The sequence below is a fragment of the Micropterus salmoides genome, unplaced genomic scaffold (genome assembly GCF_014851395.1).
Source record: "Micropterus salmoides isolate LMB-PRFRI ecotype aquatic unplaced genomic scaffold, ASM1485139v1 Ms_hic_scaffold_12, whole genome shotgun sequence".
Classification (NCBI taxonomy): Eukaryota; Metazoa; Chordata; class Actinopteri; order Centrarchiformes; family Centrarchidae; genus Micropterus; species Micropterus salmoides.
Genome location: NW_024040263.1, coordinates 18,901,825 through 18,928,752, shown reverse-complemented (window position 1 = coordinate 18,928,752; position 26,928 = coordinate 18,901,825). Strand labels below are relative to the sequence as shown.

The 26,928-nt window shown below is 39.3% G+C and overlaps 2 protein-coding genes and 1 long non-coding RNA gene across 5 annotated transcripts in view; 2 read left to right on the top strand and 1 right to left on the bottom strand.

Moving 5' to 3' along the window:
• Positions 1–934, top strand: part of LOC119899317 — a 2,870-nt gene extending 1,936 nt beyond the window's left edge. The window contains exon 3 of the long non-coding RNA XR_005443793.1: positions 29–934. This is a non-coding gene — a long non-coding RNA (uncharacterized LOC119899317). The remainder of the gene's footprint in view (positions 1–28) is intronic.
• The window catches only part of ten1 (TEN1 subunit of CST complex), a 9,418-nt gene extending 1,493 nt beyond the window's left edge, over positions 1–7,925 (bottom strand). The window contains exons 1-2 of the mRNA XM_038713845.1: positions 7,658–7,925; positions 4–161 (exon numbers count right to left, since the gene is read on the bottom strand). Coding sequence (XP_038569773.1) covers positions 4–161; positions 7,658–7,905 — 406 coding nt within the window. The 5' untranslated portion in view covers positions 7,906–7,925. The remainder of the gene's footprint in view (positions 1–3; positions 162–7,657) is intronic.
• On the top strand, positions 7,900–26,928 carry acox1 (acyl-CoA oxidase 1, palmitoyl). Of its 3 annotated transcripts, none has more exons than XM_038713843.1 (14): positions 7,900–8,140; positions 9,694–9,853; positions 13,297–13,457; positions 17,138–17,245; positions 17,501–17,620; positions 17,771–17,886; positions 18,477–18,646; positions 19,152–19,314; positions 20,269–20,459; positions 21,200–21,379; positions 22,108–22,213; positions 22,613–22,756; positions 23,151–23,357; positions 24,926–26,928. In XM_038713843.1, the coding sequence occupies exons 1-14, from the start codon at positions 8,032–8,034 to the stop codon at positions 24,974–24,976; spliced, it is 1,986 nt and encodes a 661-aa protein (XP_038569771.1). In that variant the 5' UTR covers positions 7,900–8,031; the 3' UTR covers positions 24,977–26,928. The 3 variants fall into 3 exon arrangements, with proteins under 3 accessions (XP_038569771.1, XP_038569770.1, XP_038569772.1); XM_038713842.1 differs by lacking the exon at positions 13,297–13,457 and adding an exon at positions 11,297–11,457; XM_038713844.1 differs by lacking the exons at positions 7,900–8,140; positions 9,694–9,853 and adding an exon at positions 11,325–11,457.

The window sequence follows — 26,928 nt, the reverse complement described above, 5'->3', positions numbered from 1 at the left end:
TACCCTGAGCATTTTCTACCTCACCCAGAACTAAGTACTGGGCCCCAATTATTGGGTTGAAGGGCTCCACAAACACGGTGTGGACGACCACGTGGTGCTCTTTTGAAGCATGCTGAGCTGACAGTGTAGCCCTGGACTCCTCAGGCTGATAGCAGACAAGTCTGAAAAATTGAACAGTTGGGTTTAATGTCTAAGTCAGCCTGGATGATACAGTTTAATCTTTTCTTTTTAAGGTGTATTATAATTATAACAAATGTAATTTTGTGTATTATAACATTATTTCTTTGAGTAATCACACTGGCACTGTTCTTCTTATGTGATGTCTTTGCATTAAACAGCCACATGGGCCAAAGACAAATTTCCACCAAGGTGGACAATAAAGTCGTATTCTAATTTATTCAACAACAACAAAAACAGCAGTCAACAATGATAATGTAGGAGGTGAAATGTAACAAGTGTCACAACCTTGGATTTGAGTGTGGTGTTTTTCTGTTATTTTGTTAAATGCCCTTTTTGTTTTACCCATTACCTCTGTGTTCTTGTTGGCTGAACACAGAGCTGAGCATTGATTGCTTCCTTGTTTTCTGTTGTATTTAGTTAATTATATGCTTGTGTATTGTCTGCAGCTTTACTTCCTGTTTTATTTTGTAATTTTGGTGATTGGTGTTTTTGTCTAGCTTTGTTTCCTGTCTATCTTGATTCCAAATGCGTCTCACTTGTGTTTAATTGCCCTGCCTGATTATGTGTGTGGTGTGCCTCTGTATATATTGCCCTCAGTTGTGTTCAGTCCTTGTGGGGTCATCGTTGATTGTGAGTGTTCTGTCTGAGCACTGGATTACTCTGTGTTTTTACACTGTACACTTGTGTTTGTACTCTCACCATGTACTCATACATAAGCCTGTTTTGTTGATCATAATAAACCTTTTTAACTGCATCTGTTGCACTCGGCCTTTGTGATACTAAGCATATGACTTATGATTTACACTCACCTAAAGGATTATTAGGAACACCATACTAATACTGTGTTTGACCCACTTTTGCCTTCAGAACTGCCTTAATTCTACGTTGCATTGATTCAACAAGGTGCTGAAAGCATTCTTTAGAAATGTTGGCCCATATTGATAGGATAGCATCTTGCAGTTGATGGAGATTTGTGGGATGCACATCCAGGGCACGAAGCTCCCGTTCCACCACATCCCAAAGATGCTCTATTGGGTTGAGATCTGATAACTGTGGGGGCCATTTTAGTACAGTGAACTCATTGTCATGTTCAAGAAACCAATTTGAAATGATTGAAGGGATGGACATGGTCAGAAACAATGCTCAGGTAGGCCGTGGCATTTAAACTATACCCAATTGGCACTAAGGGCCTAAAGTGTGCCAAGAAAACATCCCCCACACCATTACACCACCACCACCAGCCTGCACTGTGGTAACAAGGCATGATGGATCCATGTACCTCAGTTGTAACGAGTGGTTATTTCAGTCAAAGTTGCCCTTCTATCAGCTTGAATCAGTCGGCCCATTCTCCTCTGACCTCTAGCATCAACAAAGCATTTTCGCCCACAGGACTGCCGCATACTGGATGTCTTTCCCTTTTCACACCATTCTTTGTAAACCCTAGAAATGGTTGTGCGTGAAAATCCCAGTAACTGAGCAGATTGTGAAATACTCAGACCGGCCCGTCTGGCACCAACAACCATGCCACGCTCAAAATTGCTTAAATCACCTTTCTTTCCCATTCTGACATTCAGTTTGGAGTTCAGGAGATTGTCTTGACCAGGACCACACCCCTAAATGCATTGAAGCAACTGCCATGTGATTGGTTGATTAGATAATTGCATTAATGAGAAATTGAACAGGTGTTCCTAATAATCCTTTAGGTGAGTGTATGTGCTGTACTTTTAAAGAGTTATGAAGTCAGGAAACTGACTCAGAAATGTCAGTTCCACAACAGTTTCCATCTGAAACTTGCTAATATGAGCTAAAAATATGAGCTAACAAAGGCTACAATAAGCTTTCGGTCATACCAGACCAAGCAAGGCTGTATTAGCTAAAAACTTGAGTGTATTGAACAGATCAATATTGCATGTTATTGCTTATGAATTAAAGGTTTCATTTTTAAAAAGAAAACTGTGTTTTTCCTTCTTTAAGTTACATAGATTCACTTCAAGTGCAGCTTTGACAAATTTGAACTTTTATTTTCATTTTCTGCTATTTTATACTTCTCCACTCTATCTGACAGCTATCCTACTACTACTACGATTTTACATAAAACAAATCACCATTACAAGGTGCTGAAGAAATATTGCGAGCCAGGTTCAGGTGTGATGAAGAAGTTTCAGAGACTGATGAACACAGCATGGATTATTGAGCCCGGCCGAGGAGATACAGTGCCAGCATACAACATGTGAACACATTGAAATCTGAAGGATAACATCTTTTGGTCCCTTTTATGTTTCTGTCTTCCCTCTAGTTCCTGTAGGTTTCCCTTTTAGGTAATCTTTAGCTGGCCTTTAACCTAGAACAACAAATATATCTGATGTTTAGGCTCCAATGCTATGTCAAATTGGAATCTATTACTATCCATGAATTGTACTCAGATTCCCAGAGAACACAGATATCTGCTAGCCTGACGCCTGAGATACTGTCTCTACCTAATCAGTCTAACTGTTGCCTCCCTAACAAGGACAGTTACATGAAATGAAATAACTTGAGCTGGATGGTCAGTGAACTCTTGCAGGGTCAGCTAATGACTCCAAGCTAGACCTATCTTACTTTCCCGTGTTACATCGATCAAGCCCCCTAAGAATATTCATTACCACAAGGTAAATGCATTTGTTATTTTATAGGGTTTTTATAATGAGATGATGTTTGTAGTTCCCTTTATACTACTCACAAAGCAAACATTATAAACAAAAATTCTAAAATTATATATTGAAATAAAATATTTTGCACGGTGGAGTGCTGAGGATGAAGCTTCAACTGTTTCACAAAAACATATTTCTAGGTTTAGTTAGCTTTAGACACAAAAAAAAATCTTGGTTAGGGTTTGTTCATGAATCACACTTTACTGATGTTAAACATTTACAGATATATTTAAAATGGTATATATGTATGATTTATATAATGGCTTAAAAAATTTGAAAAAAAATTATGTAGTAATTATTTTGACAGATATATGATAATGATCATTTTTACATAATTATTCTCATTTTCATCAGTTATTATGGTGTTATGATGTGCTTTTTGCAAGGATTTGGACCAAACCAAGATGTTTTGTCTGTAGAATGAATGAGGTTTATGTATGTGTGTAGGCCAGGACCAGGGGCGTAGGTATAGACAGTGCAAACAGTGCAGCTGCACTGGGACCCGCACTGTACTAGGGGCCCTTGATGGGAGTTACGAGCTGGTCTTTGTCAGTTACAGGGTATAAATGCATAGAGTCTCATCAGTCAAAAGGAGACACCCATCTCATCTCAACCTAAATTTGAAATTTGTGATCAAGTGCTATATATACACTGATGTGCGCATGTCCCCCTTTGTCGTGGTGTCGAACACCATGGACTTTGTGAGTAAAATTACTGACTGCAGTCAGTAGTTTTACACACAAAAGTCTGTAGCAAGCAGTAGGCTATGGTACATGGTGAAATATCAAAAAATAGATTCCACAGATTCAACAGAATGAATTTAGTCTTATTTTCTTTGGTATTTGTGTCACATAGCTACATATACACTGATGATTGGTGGGTAATATGTAAATAACTGCCCAATCTTACGTTTCTATTTGATCATGTGACAATTGACGAGAAGACTCCAGAAATCGGGTGAAAGGCAAAATCTGAACAGTAGACTAACAGAGCACACGTGCAGGCTGGGAGTGTTGCCATTGAGTTTCAAGAAGAGAGAGGAGAGAAAGGAACAGGCTGAGAGGGTCGCAAAGCTCCTAAATAAGACTGTTTTGGATTACTGAGGACATTGTCAAAGATCTTGCTCAATGCAGGCTCGTCGGATGCCTATCAAATAGGTGAGTAACTTTACACGTGCTTTATCAGTGGATGTGGTGTGGCTGTTTTAAAGGCCGTTATCATTCCATGGTCAGCTCGCTGCTGAGTAGGTCTACCTGTTGTGTGAATTCTGTGGATGTGCGTGTGGGTATTAAACTGTGTGTGCGCTGTAGCTGGCCGGTTTTCAGGACATGGTGTTGTTTATGAGTTGGCCACTTTTCTTTCTTATTTACCATAATGTTTCGCCTCTCTGTCGAAGAAGAATGTGGTTGTCGTGATTCAGGAGGTTATTGTACTGAAGTTGCCCCGAAAAAGTCTGCGTCTTTTCAGCACTCCTGCTCTCAGCTGTTTGTAGTGACGGATTTTGACAATGACAGCACTGGCCATGCTCCTTTGACTTCTGTACTTTGCAAATACAAATGTCTAGGTGACACAGTCCAACTATAAAAACCATCAAATGATGGTACTTTACTTTAGACAGCAGCAGCGTGTGTGTGTGCGTGTGTGTGTGCGTGTGTGTGTGTGTGTTGGAGAGAGACACACACAAAGAAAACTGTTGAATTTACAGTTTTTCTCAATTGTTTACACACAAATTCTGGTACTTGAGACACAATGACCACAACATGTAACTCATTCACCAACCCCCTGAACCAATTCTGCTAAACTAAAAGCACAATTCCTGCTTTACACTCAAATTGCAGTTCTAAAACACACTTTTGTCACAACACTACACACAATTCTCTGCTTTTGGCACAAGTTTCATGCAGAAAATATCTTGTTTTCACAAGGAACACACTGCCATTCAAATATGCACACTGACTCATCACAAGGGCAAACACCCGTCACACAGTTTTCCAATTAGGAATCAGAGCTTTAGCATAAAAGGGCAACAGGTGAGCTCTTCAAGGGAGCAATGGATGCCAACATTGGAAACAGAGGCAGAGCCAGAGGAGCGAGAGTGAGAGGAGGAGGAGGGCGAGAGTGAGAGGAGGAGGAGGAGGACGACGAGGACGAACACCACCACCACCACCGTAATCTCTGATGAGATCCGAGCCACTTTGGTTGATCATGTGATCAACCATGGTCTAACAATGAGGGAGGCTGGGCAAAGAGTACAGCCAAATCTGAGCAGGTACACTGTAGCATCCATCATCTGGACTTTCCGAAATGAGAATAGGTAAGAAATCTACTCTCACTAGCAAATTGCAGTACTGCATATCAATACAGTACTCAATGAGTACAGTAGTACAGTATTGCCAATGGACTGTTCTGTAGGACTGTAAAAATACTGTAAAGTATGTTTCAAGTATTAAGGAAATGTATACCTACTTTGTATTTACAGTATTTGTTTGGCAGAACTGAAAGATTACCAACACAAGGTGGTCGGGAACGTCTTCTGTCTCCTGAACAGGAAACTTAAATCATAAACATGGTCCTAGAAAACAACGCCATAACATTACAGCAAATACAAAGAAAAATAACAGAAAACAATGACATATTTCAAAATATTGATAGGGTAAGCTTATCAACACTGGACCGTGTCTTGCGCAGAAATCATCTCAGGATGAATCAGGTCTACAGGGTGCCATTTGAACGCAATTCAGAAAGAGTCAAAGAATTGCGATATAACTATGTGCAAGTGAGTCCCACAATTGACGCACACTCTCAACATTGTATACAGTAAATTATACATATTTCAATATTGTAATCATAATGATTGTGCTTCACAATAGTGACCACTCCATGTCTATTTCTGATATTGTCATGTGTGTTTCAGAGAGTCCTTGAGCTAGAGGTGGCTGCAGTGGAGCACAAGTTCATCTTCATTGATGAGGTTGGGTTCAACCTCACAAAAAGACAAAAGAGGGGAAGGAATGTCATCAGCCAGCGTGCCATTGTTGAAGTCTCTGGCCAGCGCGGAGGGAACATCACAATGTGTGCAGCGATTACCCACCACGGCGTCATCCATCACCATGCTACCCTTGGCCCCTACAACACCGCCCATCTGATCACATTCCTGGACACCCTACACAACACACTCATTCCACAAGATCAGGTAGATGGCCCAGAGCAACTCAGGTAAGTTGTCATTTGGGACAACATAAGTTTCCACAGGGCTGCTCTGGTTCGTAACTGGTTCACTGCCCAAACACGCTTTTTAGTTGTTTATCTCCCTCCATATTCTCCATTCTTCAATCCTATTGAGGAATTTTTTTCTGCCTGGAGATGGAAAGTGTATGACCGAAATCCACAAACGCGTATACCTCTTCTCTGAGCTATGGAGGATGCATGTGGAGATATAGCAGCTGATGCTTTTCATGGCTGGAATCGCCATGCTAGGCGATATTTCCCCCGCTGCGTGGCCAGGGAAAACATTGTTTGTGATGTGGATGAGGTGCTGTGGCCAGACCGCAATAGGAGAGAGGATGCAGCATAGTTTTTTTAGGTTGGGGTTTTTTTTTTTATTTTTTATTTTTTTACTGTAACTGTGTACAGTAAATTCTTTTTTTGTATGTGCAACTTTGTTGGTTGGGAATGGGATGTACACTGTGTACATTGTTTTTGTGGGACAAATAAAATATATTTGTTACTGTGTATTTGTGTTCTGTATAAAAACAATATTCTCAAATATTTTACAACACACTTATGTATGTACTGTCTGTAGTAAGTGTAACACTGAACAAAAAAAGGCCTAAGTCATTATGATGAATGGAGAAGTGTTTTACATTGAGCACATCAGTGTTCAACTGGTTCTTATGAATGTCTATTCATATGATGGCTTGTGTGTGTCATTTGAAAACAAAATACCATTTTGAGAAGAAATAACATTGTTTTGAATGTAAAGTTTCATTTTGCAGGAGAATTGAGGGGTTTTGCCCATTGTGTGTTTTTTGATTTGTGTGTAGAGTTCTGAGAGTTCAGAAAATGTGTGTAAACAATCGAGGAAAAACTAATGTTAATATGGAAAGAAATCAATTTAAGGAGCTTTAAATGAGGTATTTACTGCATCTAATCTTATCAGTTGTTAAACCATGGCAAAACGAGGAAATAAGGCACATAAATTTGACAATATAGGGTTCCCTTCTAGACACAAACACAGTGTGTGCGCTTGTGCTTCGTAACGGTGTAGCCCAAGGGCCCATCATTACTACATTACGCCGCTGGCCAGGACATCACTGCTGCATGACAATATTTAATATAAAATGGTATTTTGAGACACATTTTGCCTTTTTGTAACAAAAAAAATTGCAGTGGGTCTAGCTAAGAAACTGCACTTGAGCCTGGACCAGATTAACATGGAGTTTGATTGCACTGTTTTAAGCCAAGTCTGAGATTTATGAAACCTTTATTATGCGAGTTAAATACTGAAAAAAACTAATGATTGCATGTTTTTTTGCACAGTTTAACATATAGACACTAGAGAAAATTTGATAACAGTTTTAGATATGAAAAACGTGATGCTGCACTATTTTTTCTTCATCCAGACCAGATCTAAATAAAAAATATTGTATTTTACTTGGATTGCAACTTCTGATGTATAATCTCATAATGCAGAAATTGCCCTGTATCAAGCAAATTCGCTGCAAAATATAAATGTTATTTTCCACACAGAGCATCAAAACTGATGTGCTACGAGTAACAAACCCCACCTGCCAAATACTCTCACTGACTCTCCTTCCTGCACTTCTCCAGAGTTTACTTCCCAGGGGAAACGAAAGACTGCAGCTGCTGGAAGCATGGTGGTAAAAACAAAAGCGTCTTGGACAAAAACCTGAAAATCTGATATGGTTGCATAATGTGAATAAAGTGCATGGTGAAGGAAGGCCGTGTCCTTCCGGGTACATGTCACATGACGTGTTTGTCTCCGCCTCTGTCGACCTCTCTGCGGCTGCGCCATGAGGAGGCCGTTTCAGTTGGACCCGTCAGGTTGAGAGTGTCCGGAGGTTATTGTTTCGGTTCTTCCATACCCTATTCTTGTTTATACGTTTTACTATAAAACCTGTTTTCAGTCAGATTGAGAGCAATGAATCCCGATATTATGAAAGAGCGGCAAAACGCGACTTTTAACGTCGAGAAACTGACAAACATTTTGGACGGGGGCCCAGAAAAGACCAAAAGAAGGCGAGAAATTGGTGAGTTTAAATTGTCTTCCTTGCCCGATAGGAGTTATTGTGCTTGTTATTGTCGACACTTGATGTGATGGTGATCGTAATGCTGTTTTGTAAGAGTATTGTGGAGAAAAAGGAGCTAACTCAAACATGAATTCATGGATGTTTGCAGCCGCAAGAGTTGCTAGCACCTTCCTTCTCTACGGCCGCTAGGCGACATTGTCCTGTATTGCACCAAACTTTTAGGATAACGTTATTTAGAAACATATCTCCCCTTAGGTCCGTTTAAGGTGGTATTTCTGAAGTCAGGTGTGTTGGGGTGATTTGGTATGCCCTAAAGGTGAATTCGGCACCTGTGTGTATTTTTTTCAAGCATCCTTAAATAAGTAAGTAAGTATGTAAAAGTTGTTCATTGTCCAATGACGTAACGGACGTAACTTAACGTCAACCACCACGGGTATCAAAGTTCAAGTTCTCTGAATTTCACACTGCAGAGATTATAATACTAGATTCATGTCCTCTACTGGCAACATACAGCGTTGTAGGTAGCAGAGAACAACCCACGTTATGACTGTGTCAGTGTGGATATAATTTAAAAGCCACTGACCCCACGACTCCTGAGAAAGATCAGGTCATGTAATATAAGACCGGATGTATTTTTCATATATATGTAGAGGGACAGATTTTTGAAAGTGTACCCAATTATGCAAATGCATTCTGAAATTTGTCAGTGTGTATTATATAAGTGAATGAATGAATGAGTCTATTATTATTATTATTATCTATTATTAAATGTGAAAAAGTGAGTTTCCCAGAGTCAAAGATGACGTCTTCAAATGTCTTGTTTTGTCCAACCAACAGTCCAAATCCCAAAGATATTTTAGAAGACCAAGAAAATCAGCAGATAATCAGAGTATAAGCTAATTTTTGTTTGTTTGTTTTGTTACTTAAAACGATAAGTGAATTTATCAAAATAGTTTTTGTTTAGCTTTTTGTCCACCTGACTTATTGATTAATCGAGTAATCGTTGCAGTTCTAAAATCTATAAATGTGGCAATGTGCCTTGGTGTCACCATGCTTTGGGGCTGGGATCCTTGCCAAGAAAAAAAAAGCTGTCTTAATTCATAGTCTGGATCTTGTGGGATTGATCATTTTTGCATCACAATTTTCATTTTTACTGAAAAAAAACTACTAAAATCATGTTGATGTGACTTTTGTTGGGGTCTGTACCAAACAAAAATGTGTTGGCCGGGGCATCTCTGCAGTGCTACAGTACTTTTTCACACATTTTACCTTCATCACAAAATTGCACCTTCTGTGATTTGGATATTGCGCTTGGCCATATTGCAATTTTGAGAATATTTCATTTAACTGTGCAGACCTATTCGATACACTCTTACAAATCTTAGTACTCATTTTCAAATGTGGGTACACATTAACGCATTTTGATAGCCTTTTGCAAATGTCCAGTTAAACATAAGATAGGTCTTTCCTTACTTTACTTGCAGTTGTATAGACTGCAACAGCTGTATAGACTAAAATATACATTTCTGATTTAATTTCCATATTTACTGTAGAGTCGCTGGTTTTCAGCGATCCGGACTTTCACGAGGAGGACCCAAACTTCCTGTCCCGCAGTGAGCGCTATGACCAGGCTGTTAGAAAAAGTGCCCAAATGATCCTGAAGCTCAGAGAGTATGGAATTGCAGACCCAGAGGAGATCTACTGCTATAAGAAGTATGTGGTAAAGGACAATTTTGCACCCTGCCCACACACAGTCAGATCTGCTGTTAGGAGAGGTAAATAAACATGGAGGGGCTTAAGTGACTCAGGCACATGAGGAGTGTAACATTGTACACTCAGAAATATCAAAAGAGTGAGAAATGATGTGTAATGGTAGTCATTTACACTTGTGTATGCTCACCTGTTCAAATTTAATAGAGGGAAATAGTGAACAATTAAAATGCTTTCCACAATTGCAGTAAAGCTTAAGTTGACAAACACGGTATGTGCTTATACTAACTATGACTATGAAAAAGCAAACTTTTATGCCCTGTCAGATATAGTACTGTCAGGATTTAGGGTGAGCACTTGATCAGTTACACATAATGTATGTACTTGACATGTGACATGTTACACAATTTTGGCTGTAATGCCACCACACCCTGGCTGCAATCAAATAATATACCTGCATTGTTTGTTTGTAAACAATTACATTACCAATGTTATGTTGAAATTTCATGTATAAGTCTATGTAAGTTGTAGCTTGGGCACCATTATAACAGCCATTTACAGTGGACTTTCTATTATGATGAATTTTTTTCCACAGCTGTCCTGTTACTGTATCAAACAACCACTCAACAGGATGGTTTGGAAATGTAACTTGTCCAAAAATCTGTGTTGCCGTGTGTGGCCTTGGAGTGATCCAATAAACTTAGAGCAAGGTTCATCACAAGATTACAACTGTGTCAGAGGGTATGCAAGCTGCCAGCTTTCACTAGTTGTACAATGTAATAGATTTTCCTTTCAAGAAATACTACCTTTTATGACCTTTTTGTCGACAATATCAGACAGATGTTAGTTAAGCTCTGTGCAACATAACTTTGACTACATGTGTTGCTGAAATTCCAGTAGTAACTTTCAGTAGTTGGTTTGTATGTATAGTGACTGACTAAACTGATACTCTTTATATTGCAAGACTTTTGAGATTTTGGTCCAACTTTGTTCCTGCTCTGCTCTCTGATGTTTATGCAGATAAATTTTTTTTTACAGTCATCTTATTAATTGCTCCTGTTCTTAAAAAGGTTAGATGTGGATCACATTAATACTTCTTGTACTTTGCTTGCCCTCTTGACAAGTCAATCATTTTGGCCAGTGGAAAACCCACTCCATGTCATTGCTCTAAAAGGTAAAGTAAATAAGAAAAATGTGCTGCCAGTAACGATGAAGTACCTCAACCGGAGACTTTATTATTTTATCTAGAAGTCTTAGTTGTCAGTTGCAGTTGGAGTACCATGTCTAAACAAGACACTAAATTATATGTGTGGGATAAACTTGGACCTCGTCCCATCTGTCTGCTTCAATTACATGAGTGAGTCAGCAAAGACATCAGTTACACAACCTTTGAGTGACAGCAAGTCTGAACTTCAGTTATGTATCCTATACCTTCCTTTCACCCAGAATGGCTCAGGGCAACCATCATGAGGCCATGGGGCTACACTTTGCCATGTTCCTCCCAACCCTGCACAATCAGTGTGACCCTCAGCAGTCCAGGAAATGGTTACCTCTGGCAGAGTCCTTCCAGGTCATTGGCACATATGCCCAAACTGAGATGGGTCACGGTCAGTCCTGGACTTAGCCCTTAACTTATATACTTGCTTGTGCTTTGAGGCCCTCAGACACAACTTCACTGTGCTGTTATAAAACGGCACAAATTGGAATATGTGGTTTAAAAGAGGCCCATTCCAGCAGCTTTGGAAAGCTGTTTAGCTACCAGGAGCAACTCTGGTGATTTCTTGTAAATGTTTGACAGATCCAAATCATGTAGAAAGTTCAAAAGTAGTTGCATGTAATTCCTGACAACTGTGTTCATACGTTACATTTTGTTCTGTGACGTTATTAACATCGCTTCACTAGTGGTTGCCCCTTACACCTTCAGAGTTAGAAGTATCTTCAAATAAAATTAGTTTTGTCTTGTATGTTCCAAAACCTAGTCCCATCAACATTAGGTAGTTCAACTTCTTCCCTACTCACAACTCTCTCATCCCCCTTTATGTAATGATAATGCACTGATGATGAAGCTTGTGCGCATTTTGTTGATTGCTGTGTCTTGATTGCTTTCCATCTGTTTGCAAATGATGACCTCTGTTTCCAAAGAATTCTAATGAGTAATCTAGTCTGTCTTTGGTTTTGGCTGTTGCCATTTCGAGTGACCAGAAATGGTGAAGAAGTTGACTGGAATTGGAAACTGCATGAAAAGGACAAACAATTGCAGAATGATGTGGTCTGGGAGCCATAATGAGGCAGAGTTGTAGCCTCTGAATGTCTCTTTGTAATCTGAGATGCTGACAACTCTATGATGAGAGAGAATGTAGGCCAGGCCAGCTATTGTTTGTTGCCTTCCTGTAAAAAAGCCAAGTGGGTGGTCATAGGAATATGTGTTTTATCTGTGCAAAGCTACATTGAAAGTTTAGAACAGAACATTTTGTTCACCTGTGTTTTGGCAAGTTTGGCCTAATTCTGGGCCACAGTCCTAGAGTACAATTTATGTCGTGACCTAATGTGCCCGTCACCACTTTTCTAGGGCAACGACTATAATTCATTATCGGTTAATATCTTAATTATTAATCTGATTAATCAATATGCCCATCACAATATCCTAGAACAAAAGTTGACTTAATGTCTTGTTTTGTCTGTCATATACCTCCAAATAATCTCTCAAATAAAAAAGCAATTAATCAAATCAATCAATCAAAATAGTTGCCTAAAGGGCTCTTTTAAAAATATGTCTACAACTTGCATATCCATTGTTATCTGACCTCATTTTAGTGTCCATAATATCTGTATTATTTCTGTCATGTGTGTAGTGACTGGCCCTGAGACTCAAACTGTGTGTTGCCAAAGTAGTTGAACAGCCAGGTAGTTTACATGTGACCACTTGGTGTAAAGAAATGTAAGGGGCAGCTGAATCAGGAGTTTGATACCAAAACTTTAGGCCTATACTGAGAGTCGGCTAAGACTTCAGTACTCTACATTACTGAGGTATTCGAACTCTCACACGGCGGGGGAATTTTAATGATACAGCTACTAAAGACAGATTTAAATGAAATGTGAATATGGGAAGTTTCTAGCTGAATTATGACCATATGATCAAATCACTTCCAATATCCATGATATGCTCACAAGCTGTTTTAATTTGTCTTTCTCACATCCGTCTTTATTGCTTGCCTTCACAACCTCTGTCTTTATGTCATCCCTCACTTCTTATTGATTTGAAGCATATCAACACTTACCCATAATCCCTCCTTTAAAAAAAAAAAAATCTCTCTTCACGCATCTGTGAGGCTCTAAACTTTCCATGATATGGCTTTCATCAATAATGCCCCCGTGCATCGCCCCCTTTGCCTTTTTCTGCATTACCACCTTTTCTTTTCCATGTGCCCCTGTCCTGCGTGGCCTAGGTCTGTGCACGCCAACAGGCCAGAGCCTTTGGATCTCCATCTGGGGATGTTCCTGCCCACACTGCTCAACCAGGCCACCCCAGAACAAATGGACCGTTTCTTCATGCCTGCCTGGAACCTAGAGATCATCGGCACCTACGCTCAGACTGAGATGGGCCACGGTAAAATGAACAGAGCAGTCCAAAATATCAGGCCTGTGTAGGCCTGTCCATAAATGGGGATTATTTTGTTGCTTTTTCGTTGCCATTGCCAAGACCCCAAAAACTGTGTAGTAATGATAACGTTTACATAGATTGTACTTAAAGGTTCAGTGTGTAATATTAAGGAGGATCTATTGACAGAAATGCCATATAATATACATAACTACATTTCAGTGGTGGTTTCAGTGGTTTGTATAATGGACAGATGTGTTTTTATTACCTGAGAATGTGACATTTCTGTCTACATACACCGCGGGTCCACTTACATGGAAGTCACAATGTTGCACCGCCATGTTTCTACAGTAGCCCAAAAAGACAAGCTGCTCTATAGAGCGCGTTTCATCACTACGTTGAATACGAACGAAGAAGTAGTAGTATCAGTAGTAGTAATCGTCTGGTTTATTAGAAGGAAGAAAAGAAGAGAAACTAGGGCAAATGGAGGACCACATGTGTTGTTTAGTACAAGAGCCGACAGAGCGCGTCAGCCACCGTAGCCTTTCCTACGTGCTTTCAGAGGGGTGAGCGGTGAGTGAATTTGCAACCCTCACCACTAGCTGCCACTAAACTAACTTACACACTGAACCTTTAAATGCAAAAACAAACTGGTGCTACAAGATTGTTAGTTTACTAGTTGTATTAGTTTAGTTTTTGATTATGTATTTGTAATAAACATTTTTAATAATTAATAAATATCTGTGAAAGTTTGTTGTTTTACATGCAAGTCTTTTTAACATACTAGATGTCATTACTTTGTCATCATTTGTGTAAATGAGTAAATGCAGTCGAGAAGGGAAAGCTACACGAGAAGGCGGACAGGTTGTAGACAAATCCCATTTTCTAAGCTGCTAAAGGATAACAAAATGGTTAATGCAACCAAAATATCCATTGTAAAACCCATTGCTTTGAACGAACTGCATGTGAGCAGCACTTTGTTTAAGACTGAAGGTCAAATATTTGCTGTGGTTAAATTTATGTACAACACGCTGACCACTTGTGTCAGTTGACAAATGTAACAGTTTCAAAACCAAAGGAAAATATATAACAATCCACAAATGTGTACTATGATGCGCAAATATTTCACTCTCTACAAATGTGTATTTTTAGATTTGTGATGTGTAAAATCATATCCACAAAAATACAGAGTGACTTCTACACACAAAACAGTTTTTGCAGATTGCTTTCTGTCAATTTGTGGGTAATGTGACATATGTAATTTGTCCAATGTGTACTGAGGAGATATGTAAAAAAAAAAAACACGTCACTACCCAAAACATGTATTTTTACATTTGTGTTGTGTAAAATCATATCCACAAAAATAAAATTTACAAATTTGCAAATATATACAATTTACTCTGTACACACATTTTAATTTCACATACAACAAGTGTTATTTACACATTTGTGGATCTATTATTACACGCAACAGTTTTTGCATATTTGCGGATCATTTCCTGTCAATTTGCAGGTCACGTTACATTTGTGACTTCCTTTTTACGCATTTGTGGAATTTTGTCAACTCTGTACCACAGAGATCTGTAAATGTGAGAGCAGTTTACTAGCTACACCAGCAGGTGGCGGTAGCGACATTGCCTCTCATGAGTTGTAAGAATATCCATTGCAGTTCCCAGGGTCATCTGTAGGAGTCAACAACTTCTGATGGACCAATGGACTTTAAATTTTAAATTTTTCTGTACAAGTGTGTGTATATAGTTTACTATTGAATACTTTATCACTGCATTTGTTTTACATTTATTACATTTATATTTAAATAAATAGACTACATTTCAGAGTACTGTTGTACCTACTGTTTGTAGGAGCTATTATAAATCTTATGTATAAGGTTACGGTCCGCAAAAGTACAATGTCCATTTTCCGTTGAGCTTTTGCATGAATTTTTGTAAAGCTTATGAGTAGGGTTAAATGACACCTAAATACTGGAGACAACTTGGACAACATGAGGGGCAATGCTCACTTTATCAGACTAGCCCTATTGCAGCTAATAAATGAATAGCCATTTGCTGGACCACCAGGGGTCCTTAAGGGTAATAAACAGTAAATTTAAAAGAATAAATAGTTTTCACCATAATTCCATCCATAAGTAACAATGGGTTTCATACACTTTCTGTAATAAAACATCTAAAAGCAAATATCCTTTCTGATAAGCGTGTCTGGGACAAAATCTTATCAAATGGAGATCTGTGGTCTAATTTGTGTTAGTTGTGTCATTTAGGTTGATAAAGTATCCAATCGTAAACTATATACACTTGTGTGTGTGTGTGTGTGTGTGTGTGTGTGTGTATGTGTATGTGTGTGTATATGTATGTGTATATATATATATATATATATATATATATATATATATATATATATATATATACACACACACAAGTTTAGATAGAGAAGAGTTCAGTTGTCTCTCAGAAGCAGAAGTTGTTTACAACAGATGACCCTGGGTAATGCAATGGATATTCTTACAACTCATGAGAGGCAATTTCGCTACCGCCCCCTGCTGGTGTAGCTAATAAACTGCTCTCACATTTACAGATCTCTGTGGTAGAGTGGACAAAATCACAAATGCGTAAAAAGGAAGTCACAAATCTAACATGACCTGCAAATTGACAGGAAATGATCCGCAAATGTGCAAAAACTGTTTTGTGTGTAAAAACAGATCCACAAATGCATAAATAACACTTTATGTGAAATTAAAATGTGTGTACAGAGTAAATTGTACATATTTGCAAACTGCACTGTATTTTTGTGGATATGATTTTACACAACACAAATGTAAAAATACATGTTTTGGGTAGTGACATGTGGGGTTTTTTTAACAGATCTCCGCAGTACACATTGGACAAAATTCCACAAATGTGTAAAAAGGAAGTTACAAATGTAACATGACCCACAAATTGACAGAAAGCAATCTGCAAATGTGCAAAAACGTTTTTGTGTGTGTAGAAGTCACTCTGTATTTTTGTGGATATGATTTTACCCATCACAAATCTAAAAATACACATTTGTAGAGAGTGAAATATTTGCGCATCATAGTACACATTTGTGGATTGTTTTCTGTGGGTTACAAATATTAAAGTTCAATAAAATCTTCCATACCTACATCAGATAGCCCTTCACAATCTATCTCTCATGCTCTCTTACCCACCCTTTTATTTGATGTTTCCTTTACTAACAATTGTAGATTGTTTTTGTTTCAGCAGTGGATAAGATCTGTGTTTGGCTTCCCACCAAAGATACATATTCCTGCTTGGGAAAAAAAACATTCAGACTGAAAACTGAGTAGTGTACACCCCCCTTCTAGATCTGTTTTGTTTGTATCAGATGTTAATTCTGTGCGCAGTATGCCATAGACAGAGCCTGTATTGATTAATCTTAAAATATGATTGTTACATATGTTTTTGGGTCTGTCAAACACCTACAAGTGCACTGCTTCGGTCCTTTATTTTGGCTTCATCCATTTTATTTTTCTTTGAAAGGAGCTCAGATACAAACTGTCAAGGGATAAATATGTTTTCTATCACTGTTTTATGTCTTTTTTTTCTGATAATTGATGCAGAAGAGTCATTCTTTTCAACTGTGTGCTCTGTATGTATGTGTTTGGTGGGCTTTGATTTGTTGTCTCTCTCCAGGCACTCACCTCAGAGGGCTGGAGACCACAGCCACATATGACCCCGCCACGCAGGAGTTTGTCTTGAACAGTCCCACAGTCAGCTCCATCAAGTGGTGGCCTGGAGGACGTAAGTACATTCACGCTGTCATGTCTCTACAGTGTTAAGGCCACCCGAGAGTTATTTTAATGGCTAGAAGTGGCCTAGTATCAGAATTCATGTGAGCATAAATAAGAAATTTAATGATGAATAATAATAATTTTATGAATATTTTTTCATAGTAATATATACAGTGCTTTTTTCCCCTCATTTTTGTGTCAGGCTTAAAAAACCTCAGTGAATTCAAAAGAAACTAGTTTTCACCCTCTCTGTCTGTCTTTCTAGTTGGAAAAACCTCAAACCATGCCATAGTTCTAGCCCAGCTTTACACTCAGGGAAACGGCCACGGTCTGCATGCTTTCATCGTACCCATCCGCGATATGAGCACCCATGAACCCCTGCCAGGTAACAACCGTCTGTGATGTCTCTCTGGATGTGGTGTTTATGGTAAAGTCAGTCCCTTGTTCACCTTCCTGTCTCTGTGTGCCTTTTTTCTGTCACTGTCATTCTTGCTCACACACTCGCTTGCTCTCTCTTTTTCGCCTTCTCTCTTAGGTATTGTGGTTGGAGATATCGGACCCAAGTTTGGCTTTAATGAAGTGGACAATGGCTTCCTGAAACTAGACAATGTACGAATCCCACGGGAGAACATGCTGATGAAATATGCCAAGGTGATGTGACATCATTTGTGTTGATAATTTCCCTGAGGTCAAATGGGTTTATGTAACTTTTTAAGTTGATTACATTGTTATTGCTGTCGGAAGTAATGCAGCTTAATACAACGGTCCTGCAATAGTCTTGTCTCATCTCTCATCTTATGTTATAATGTGTAGAGATGTAGAGGTGTTAATTAAACTGTATGGTCATTTAGAAAGAATGTAGTTTGTGGTGCTGTTGAACTGCATTGCATTATACAGAGATATTTCTGATATTTATTCTACAGTACCTCCCATGAGTTAGACGAAATGAAACATCTGTCAGAATAACACAATGCAATTCAACAGCACCACAAACTGAATCCTCCATAATGACCATACAGTTAAATTAACACCAGTCTAAAACAGTTTCAACTATAGCTGAACCTTATTGTGCTTCATGAAGGCAGAATTTATTCCAAGATTGTTGTATATGAAAGCATTACTTTTAGCTAGGTGTACCTAATAAGCTGGTGTAATAACAAACTGAGTCTAAATATTGCATTTAGAGTGAGACTTCTGCTCCTGAAGGATCTGCCGTTAGAAAGACTCTGTCTGTCCACTAGGTGGAGCCAGATGGAACCTATGTGAAGCCACCAAGTTCCAAGCTGACCTACGGCACCATGGTGTTCATCCGCTCCCTGATCGTAGGCGAGTCAGCTTCGGCCCTGGCCAAGTCCTGCACCATCGCCATCCGCTACAGTTCTGTTCGTCACCAGTCGGAAATCCGGCCGGGGTCAGTCAATACAAAGGAATGCATCAAGGCACTTGAGCAAACAGCTGCACAGTAAAAACAAATATAGCACTTCATTTTAAGAGAGTGTAAAACATTTATGTGAGGGAAAAGTCTCAAATCAAAGAATCAAATTGTGAATAAATTATTTTATTTAACTGAATGGTAAACTTCAGCCTTAATTTTAAGATCAAGAAAACACAATTCAAGAACATGGAGGACTATACAGTAAATATATGGACCAGATGATGTGGTATGTGAATACAATCACAATAATTATGATAATGTCTTGATAGGTCACCTAGAAAAGATGACTCAGCACATGAAATTTACAATAGACTCAAGGGTCAGTGTCAGAGGTTTAGAAAACAACATAATTCCAACAGCAAATAGAAATGGCCCTGGTTTTACAGTGCTTTGGTCTCTTACCACATCCTCACGTATAATAGGGAAGTGCAACCTTTTATGCAATACTGAAAAGTCAAACCTGGGTGTTTCTGTCCCACAGAGAGCCAGAGCCCCAGATCCTCGACTACCAGACGCAGCAGTACAAGCTGTTCCCTCTGCTTGCTACGGCCTATGCCTTCACTTTTGTCGGCCAGTACATGAAGCAGACCTACAACCGCATCAGCGGAGACATCAACGAGGGGGACTTCAGTGAACTGCCTGAGGTACTGACTGGACATACACATCTAGGAATTATTGATGACTGACTGGTGGAGGATGATGCACATTGACTGTCTGGGTTGTAGGTAAAGTCTTTCCAGCTATCTTGAGGAGATGTGTGGTGAGTGTCATGTGCTACAAGCAAAACCCAGTTTAATCATCTAAACTCCGGAAAGGTTTGTTTTCTGGCATCAATGCCAGCTTGGTCCCTCAATATGAAAGCAGACACAGCTTGCAAATTCTTCAAACAAAACTATAGTTATTCTACTAAATACTGACTATACACGCTTCTATCCCTCCGTCTGGAATCCGTAATTAAGAGCTGCAACGTAAAATCAATTTGCAAATAGCATAATACTGAAACCACACCTCGTGCCCACTGTTTTTCTGTTTTTCATTTTTTAGTCACGTCAATAGACTTTTTTTTTTTTTTTTTTTTTCACACAAGGTCTTTCCACTCCTAGCAAACCCTGATAATCAGTATTTACAACATTGGCTACAGCTATTGTAGTTGAAGCTAAAATATTTTGTAGTAGACTATTTACGAGTAAAGAGTGAGAAATTCAGTTGCATATCTTGGAAATGACTCTACATTTTTGTTTTCTGACTGAGCTAGAAGGTTTTCACTTGGGTCCTCACAGTTCTGTGCTCTCTTCTTTTCAGTTTTATCTGCAGTTCATAACAGGTCCACAGAGAGCAACTGTGCCTAATATTTCAGTTTCCAGTTGTAAAGTCTTTTTATACTTGTAAACTGAATACTAAATACTGAAATATAGGAACTTATATTGAAAATAAAAATTTGCCATCCACAGCTAATTGTAGTACATACATAAATTGATGTGGGCTGTTACATCGTTCTATATTGTCAGAGCTCGCTGTCATATTTATTTGATTTTGGTTTTTTTTTATTTTAGGCTTACATGAACCTATTTTCACCCTTTTTGCTCTCCAATCTACAGCTCCATGCCCTTTCTGCGGGACTGAAGGCATTCACCACGTGGGAAACCAACTCTGGTATCGAGGTGTGCCGCATGTCATGCGGTGGCCACGGCTACTCTCGCAGCAGCGCCTTGCCAGACATTTACGTTGAGTTTACTCCTACATGCACCTACGAGGGAGAGAACACAGTCATGATGCTGCAGACTGCAAGGTAGCTCGCCACACAGAAATGTATGACCACAAATGTGACACCTCACCAGGACCATTTCACAGCCTGCCAACTTCTCTACTCAATTCTGACGCAAACACACCAGAGATGCCTTTGTTGTTAGAGTGCTCATACAGTTATCAGCTATGTTTTAATTTTACTTTGCTTTTGTTTTTTGTTGTACCACTTAAACTTAGAGTATATCTACTAAATGTTACCGAGTCTGTAGTACTCAAACAGCGGTACTCTCACTGAAGATTTAGCTTTTTTCACGTGTCGCTTTTGTTGCACACTTAAATAGAATGAGAGCAAGACAGACACAAACAGAGACACATGCAGACATAAACATGCTCCCACTCAGCAGCCCTACCATACCGAAAATGCAGGGGACACACCCGCACTCCTCCCACAGCAAAAGCAAACAAAGGTCACATTTTATGTCCTTAAATGATACCTGTTATAGTTTTTGTTCACGGATGCTATAAATGTCACAGATTCAGATTCAAAATCCTGTCACGTGATATTGTCCTTTTGAAGGGACATTGTTTCCTGAAAAGGAAGTGCCAACAGTTCCTGAAATGTTAAATTACCCAATGAGCTCATACCTGAACAGTACAAGCACAAAGACTAAAAGTGTTGTGAATGGCTAATTTCCATGATTTAAAATACAAATGGTTCATTAGCTAGCTCGTGCACCCATGTTTAATTGTTTACCCCTCACCTAAGTACTTTTATCTATGCAGATACCTGGTGAAGAGCTACCGGCAGGCTAAGGCAGGACAGCAGCTCAGTGGCATTGTGTCGTACCTGAATGAAGCAGAGCACCAGAGGGTCCAGCCTCAGCCCGTCGCTGCCAGACCAACCGTGGTCAACATAAATGACCTTGCTAGCCTGGTGGAGGTCTACAAACTGCGAGCTGCGATGTAAGAGACGAAAGCAGTAGAGAAAACTAGTGACCAAGTGGCTTGTACTATGGTCATGTTTAGTTATTTAATGCCTTTTGCCATTTCATATCCTTTATTTTCCACATTTTCATTGTATACATTTATGATTTACTTTCTTAAACAATTTTTAACTTTATTTTTTGAAGTAGTGTGTAATATATTTTTCTCAGGCGTTCGGGTTGGCCAGTGCTTCAGTTGTTGTTGTCACCCAGATAGTCCTCTCAGGGTCTGCCCACATCTGCTGTTCTCTGCTATGCGCCATATTTCAGCCTTCACTCTCTAACATGATATGCTTCCCTGAATACTGTGGGCCTTAGTCAAATCTAAATTCATTTGGCAGTCGGTGTCAGCTGTGTGGTGAGCATAAACAGTGGCTAAGCCAGTCTGGTGGAGGACGACTAAATGTGGTCTGCCAGTTCAGACAATAGAGAGATAGAAGGCAAAGGACAATGAGCAATTGTTTCGCCTGTGTTTCTGACACCGATGACATGATCTCTTCAACATATTCCAACCTATAAAAAATATAGATGTGATTGGTGATGGTCAATTTGTGAAAAGATTTTCATGTAAAGAGACAGCCTCTGTAGATACATGTGTGTCAGCATGTTGTTAAAGCTGGGGAGGTATCCCGATTTTTTTTTTATCAATTTGTGTTAATATATATTGTGATAATCTATGGTTAATGCAGGTAATGTGTGTGTTTGTAGTCTAGTAGAGCTGGCAGCTAAAAGCATCCAGCAGGAGTTGCAGCGCAGGAAGAGCCAGGAGGACGCCTGGAACAACAGTGCTATCGACCTGGTCAGAGCCTCAGATGTAAGTTCAGTTGTGTGTGTGTGCGCGCGCATGTGAGTGTGGCTAAAGCATGAATATTGTCATGAAGCCAGAGCTCACGAAAGATCTCACTACGTTGACCTTCCTACATTCTACAGGGGCATTACAGACATTTCCTTGATTTTTCTCATCATTGAAATTATAGTAAATAGCAACATATTTCAGTGCTATGCATTACTTGTCCTATGTAAATTCGACTTCGATTCGCAGAGATTGATGAGGACCTCCCAAACCCAGTATGTCATTCTGATGCTGCTTTAAGTCAAACTCAGATCCTGCTAATGTTCATCATTGTTTCTTCTTTTTCAGCCACATTCTTTCTTATTTGTTGCTCTAAGTCTCTTTCATCCATTGACGTGTCCCCGTGTTTTTGGTCTCCAGGCCCACTGTCACTATGTTGTAGTGAAGCTCTTTACCGAGAAGCTGGGGGAGATCAGCGACACAGCAATACACTCAGTGCTGTCAACCCTGGCTCTGCTCTATGCCCTGCATGGCATCACAAATCACTCTGGAGACTTCCTACAGGTCAGAAAAATCATAACATATAGAAACAACATGATCCGTAGTCAATAGTTAATCTTATTGCAGGTGTTACACACTCATTGTGCAAAGCTGCTTCGGTTATTTGCGTAAGCCCTGTGCTGTTGGTCTGCCAGTTTCACTGTCTGCTTCCATATGAAAAACCAGCCCTGAGTGCCTCTTTGTCTCTGAGGTCTTTGTGTGTTGGGTATGAACACCTGGGTGGTAGGTGTCTTTTATGGCTGATTTAAATAAAGCAAATTAGATAAAAATAAGAGATAAGACTTGCTTGCTCTGAAGTCAGAAAATGTACTTTCACAGGGACAAACCGCTGTCTCTGCTGTTTCCTCACTGTTTGAGATCCAGCCGCATGTGTTCATCCACATCTGTTTTATTTTAGGATGGACTGCTGAGTGTGCCCCAGGTGCTGCAGGTTTCTGTGCGAATCAAGGAGCTGCTGTCTCAACTGAGGCCCAATGCTGTGGCACTGGTAGATGCTTTTGACACTCACGACAAGAAGCTAAATTCGGTCCTGGGACGATATGATGGGAACGTCTATGAGCACATGTTTGAGTGGGCTCGCAGCTCACCACTGAACTCCACAGAGGTCAGTCAAGTCAAATGGTACAGAGAAAAAGTTTTTTGTTGTAGGCCTAAGGGACTGAATTAGTGCTAAGGCTTATGGCCATAAAACTACCAACAGGCCACAACATATGCTATATGCTAAATACCTGCACCCCATTGAACTTGACCTGCAGACGCTCTGCTGGTACGTGCCTAAGTGGACGTCTTTTCCTTACGCCAACTATGCAATGAGATTGTGATCAATTTTAGTTCATTTAGGTTCACAAATAGTCACATTCAGAAACTGAACCGAAATACTTAAAGGGGGGAACTATTATGCAAGCAGCGCCTCATGAATCTGCCGTGATTTAATGTTCAACGCAACCCACACCACGCACCACACACTTTAATACTTGCAATGATGAATCAGTGAATAGTGACGATTGTCTCTGACCAATCAGTAGTCTGCAGTGTTTTCACATCACCTTTTGGTATCGCCTCAGCTCACTTGGAACCTCGACGGAGGTGATACCAAAAAACCTACCAGGTACTAGATTTGCCCAATGGAAAACCAAAAAAGGCGAGAAGAGTCGAGACGAGTTGCGCAGGTGCCATCCCATGGAAAAGGGACAAGTTAGCTGTGCAGCTAGACATCCCATTAGCTAGCTGACTCTTCCCGGACCGGGAGCCTGAAAACCTCCTCCTCTGGACGAGCCAAAGCTCCTTTGCTAGCGGTGTAAATACCAACTCTTCCCCGGAGCGCCAGCTCCCAGTCTGAGCAGTGTCAGCTAAGCTAATAGGGTCTGTAGTTGCACAGCTAACTGAGTTAACTAGCTAACATCAGGTAAAATTACAGTTTGCAGCTGTTAGCAGTTACTTTAAAGCTATCTGTCCATCTATAAAATCCATAAAATATGATCCAGTTTCACCAAAATCAGTGAATAAAGTTATAAAAGGTGTGTTTGTGTTCAATAATCAGTGAAGCCCCGAGCAGATCTGCCTGACTAAGCTAATCTAAAATCTTAACCAGCCCCTAGAAACCCTCCGCTGTGGCACTGTGTAACTTTTTACCAACCTAATTCTTATCTCATTTGTGGTTAAATTAATTAAATTCAGTGCCTCATATCACTATTCAGATAAGTTACTATAGCTGTGACAACATGTGTTTGTGACAGAGTCTCAAGAAATTAGTAATTTTAGATCTTAGCTTCTCAATGTGTGTGTATCTGTTGGCGAGAGGATCGGTTGGCAGGGGCAGTAGTGTTAAACTGGTGGTTTTTATTGTTTGGAATCGTGATAGCATTACTATTTTGGTGTAAAATAAGAAAAATAATTTTTACAGATTACAGAACTATAAGATGGAGTAACTTAAATAATTATAATAATAATTCTTTGACTATCCAAGCTTGCACGTTTGCATTTGTGCTCTGTATGGTCAACCACAATCATTTGGCATCAGGATGCCCATAACAAACCACAAAATGTAGTCATAAATACCATCCTACACTGATGTGATCAGGAAGATCGCGTGTATGATTGTATATACATTTCTTTATGTCGCTTCTTAGTATTTGAGCTTAACAAATTATCCACACCTCCTTTCTTCCCCAGGTCCATGAATCCTTCCACAAGTACCTGAAGCCGCTGCGGTCCAAACTGTGAGCTGACCTTTGAACCTTACTTCCTGGTTGTGACCCTTCAACTCTTTGTGTACAGGCAGCATTAGCCCATCATATCGTCACCAATCTGAAGGAATTTAGCCTTTCCTACTCTATCAATCTATATGTTGTCAAAATGAACACCATAATCAGCCTCCCTAAACGCCATTGTATACGTGATATACATGGAATACATTTTGGAGCAAGGTAGACAGCAAGCTTCTCCTGGGTAATGATGTGGGGGGGAATCAAGAGTGGGCTGTAAACAGGGGATGGACAATGTAAAACAAAGTGAAATGGAAACAAAGCCACAAAAATAGAAAATGATATCTAAAAATCTCAAATGAAATCATCATTTTGAGCCATTTGAGTTCATATTATGAACATTACATAATGTTTGAGCCTTTTACTGTTAGGAACAGACCAACAGCAAAATCAGGTTTGGTTGTTTCGCCTTACAAGGACCAACATGGTATTTGAAAAGATACTGTGCTGTTTGTCGTATGTGTTATAAAAGAGGCATTCATCTATCAATCGCTGTAGACATCATGAAGAAATTGCACAAGGTTGATGCAACTTCTCTTCGTCACAAGTCTGTGGCAACCACCTTTCCATTCCATACCCCTGATTTATGTTTTAATATGACTTAAACCACAGACATAATGTAGTTTGTATTGGATAAACAGGCTAGCAAATTAGAGCAGAGATCAAACTGAAACATCAACTGAAGATCTAAAAACTTATTTCTTCTTTGAGCAGTAAGAATTTTAATCACTACACCTTTAAAGTCACTGTCCTACATTGTATCAAACTGTTTCTCGCACCGTTAAGTTTATACTTACCCCAAAATGTATGCTTTTAGTATGAAATACTGTCCTTCTTTAGGCTAGAAAGGTTTTATGTTGATAGTTTCCTCCTTTGTAGAGGACAGTGGCTGGTCCCCTCCATTAAGTCAGTTACAATGGTCTCTAATGCTTTTAAAAGACGTAGATACACCTAAAATCTTCTAGTTGCTGTATTTCACTTGCAAAGTAACATCTCCTGCTGTATAATGAATAACTGTCATATCTGAATGATCTACTGCACATTACTGATCATTGGAATGAAGAATGATTGCACTATCGTGTGCGTCCACATGCTTTTGAATGTATTTGTGTGACAGAAAGCTCTCTGCAGATAATGGTGGAGTATGTCAAGTGTGTAAAAAGTGTGAGGACAGGTCGTGTTTAGTGTGGCCACATATTCACTGTATATGTGAATTAGTATTGTCCCTCCCTGCTGTGTGGGGTTAAAATATTATAAAGAAGGGTCAAAACCCCAGCCAACGTCTGGATGGATTATTTAAAGTTTTTTGTCAAGCCCATTTAAAATGACCAACTTTAAATAAATCAATTGTTGCTGTGAAATTCAAATCCTGCTGACTGAATTATTCTAATTCAAATTTGATTGAAATATTGGCAAATTGGATAATCCCCCCCCCCCCCCCAGATTAATTCTTCTCTGTTTTGTTTTTTTGTTAATACACGGTCAGAAATGTATAATATTTCATCAAATAGGTGGATTTGTGCTCTTCATTTATCTCGGCCTTCGGCAGTTTCTTTTTCTTGTGGAGCATTTAAATGGTAGATACTGAGGCTGGTCAATAAAAGTAGCAACAGCTAATCAGAGATTTTATGACTGTTAATGACACTATGATGAAAAGGAGAAATGTGATCTAAAGTCTCATTGAACTGTAAAGATAATTTGTAGGGTAATAATGTGCTTGAGGAAAATGTCTTTTCTTAATCCTAACTACTGGAGAACGTTCTTTCACAAGGCTCATAGCAATTAATTTTCTGTTTTTGAATGCCTTTTAACCAGTAGATTTTTGCTGTGAGGGAGCGATGATCAGGTTTTAATGGTTGGTAAACAATTTGACCTGTAAGTCATATTAATAAAAAATAATAATAATCTGCA

Bases quoted from the DNA above. Each gene is read 5' to 3' on its own strand.
- acox1 (XM_038713843.1), top strand. From the start codon at position 8,032: ATGAATCCCGATATTATGAAAGAGCGGCAAAACGCGACTTTTAACGTC. The intron at 18,647-19,151 runs GTCAGTCAATAC...TCTGTCCCACAG, and splicing joins CAGTCGGAAATCCGGCCGGG to AGAGCCAGAGCCCCAGATCC. The intron at 19,315-20,268 runs GTACTGACTGGA...TCCAATCTACAG, and splicing joins ACTTCAGTGAACTGCCTGAG to CTCCATGCCCTTTCTGCGGG.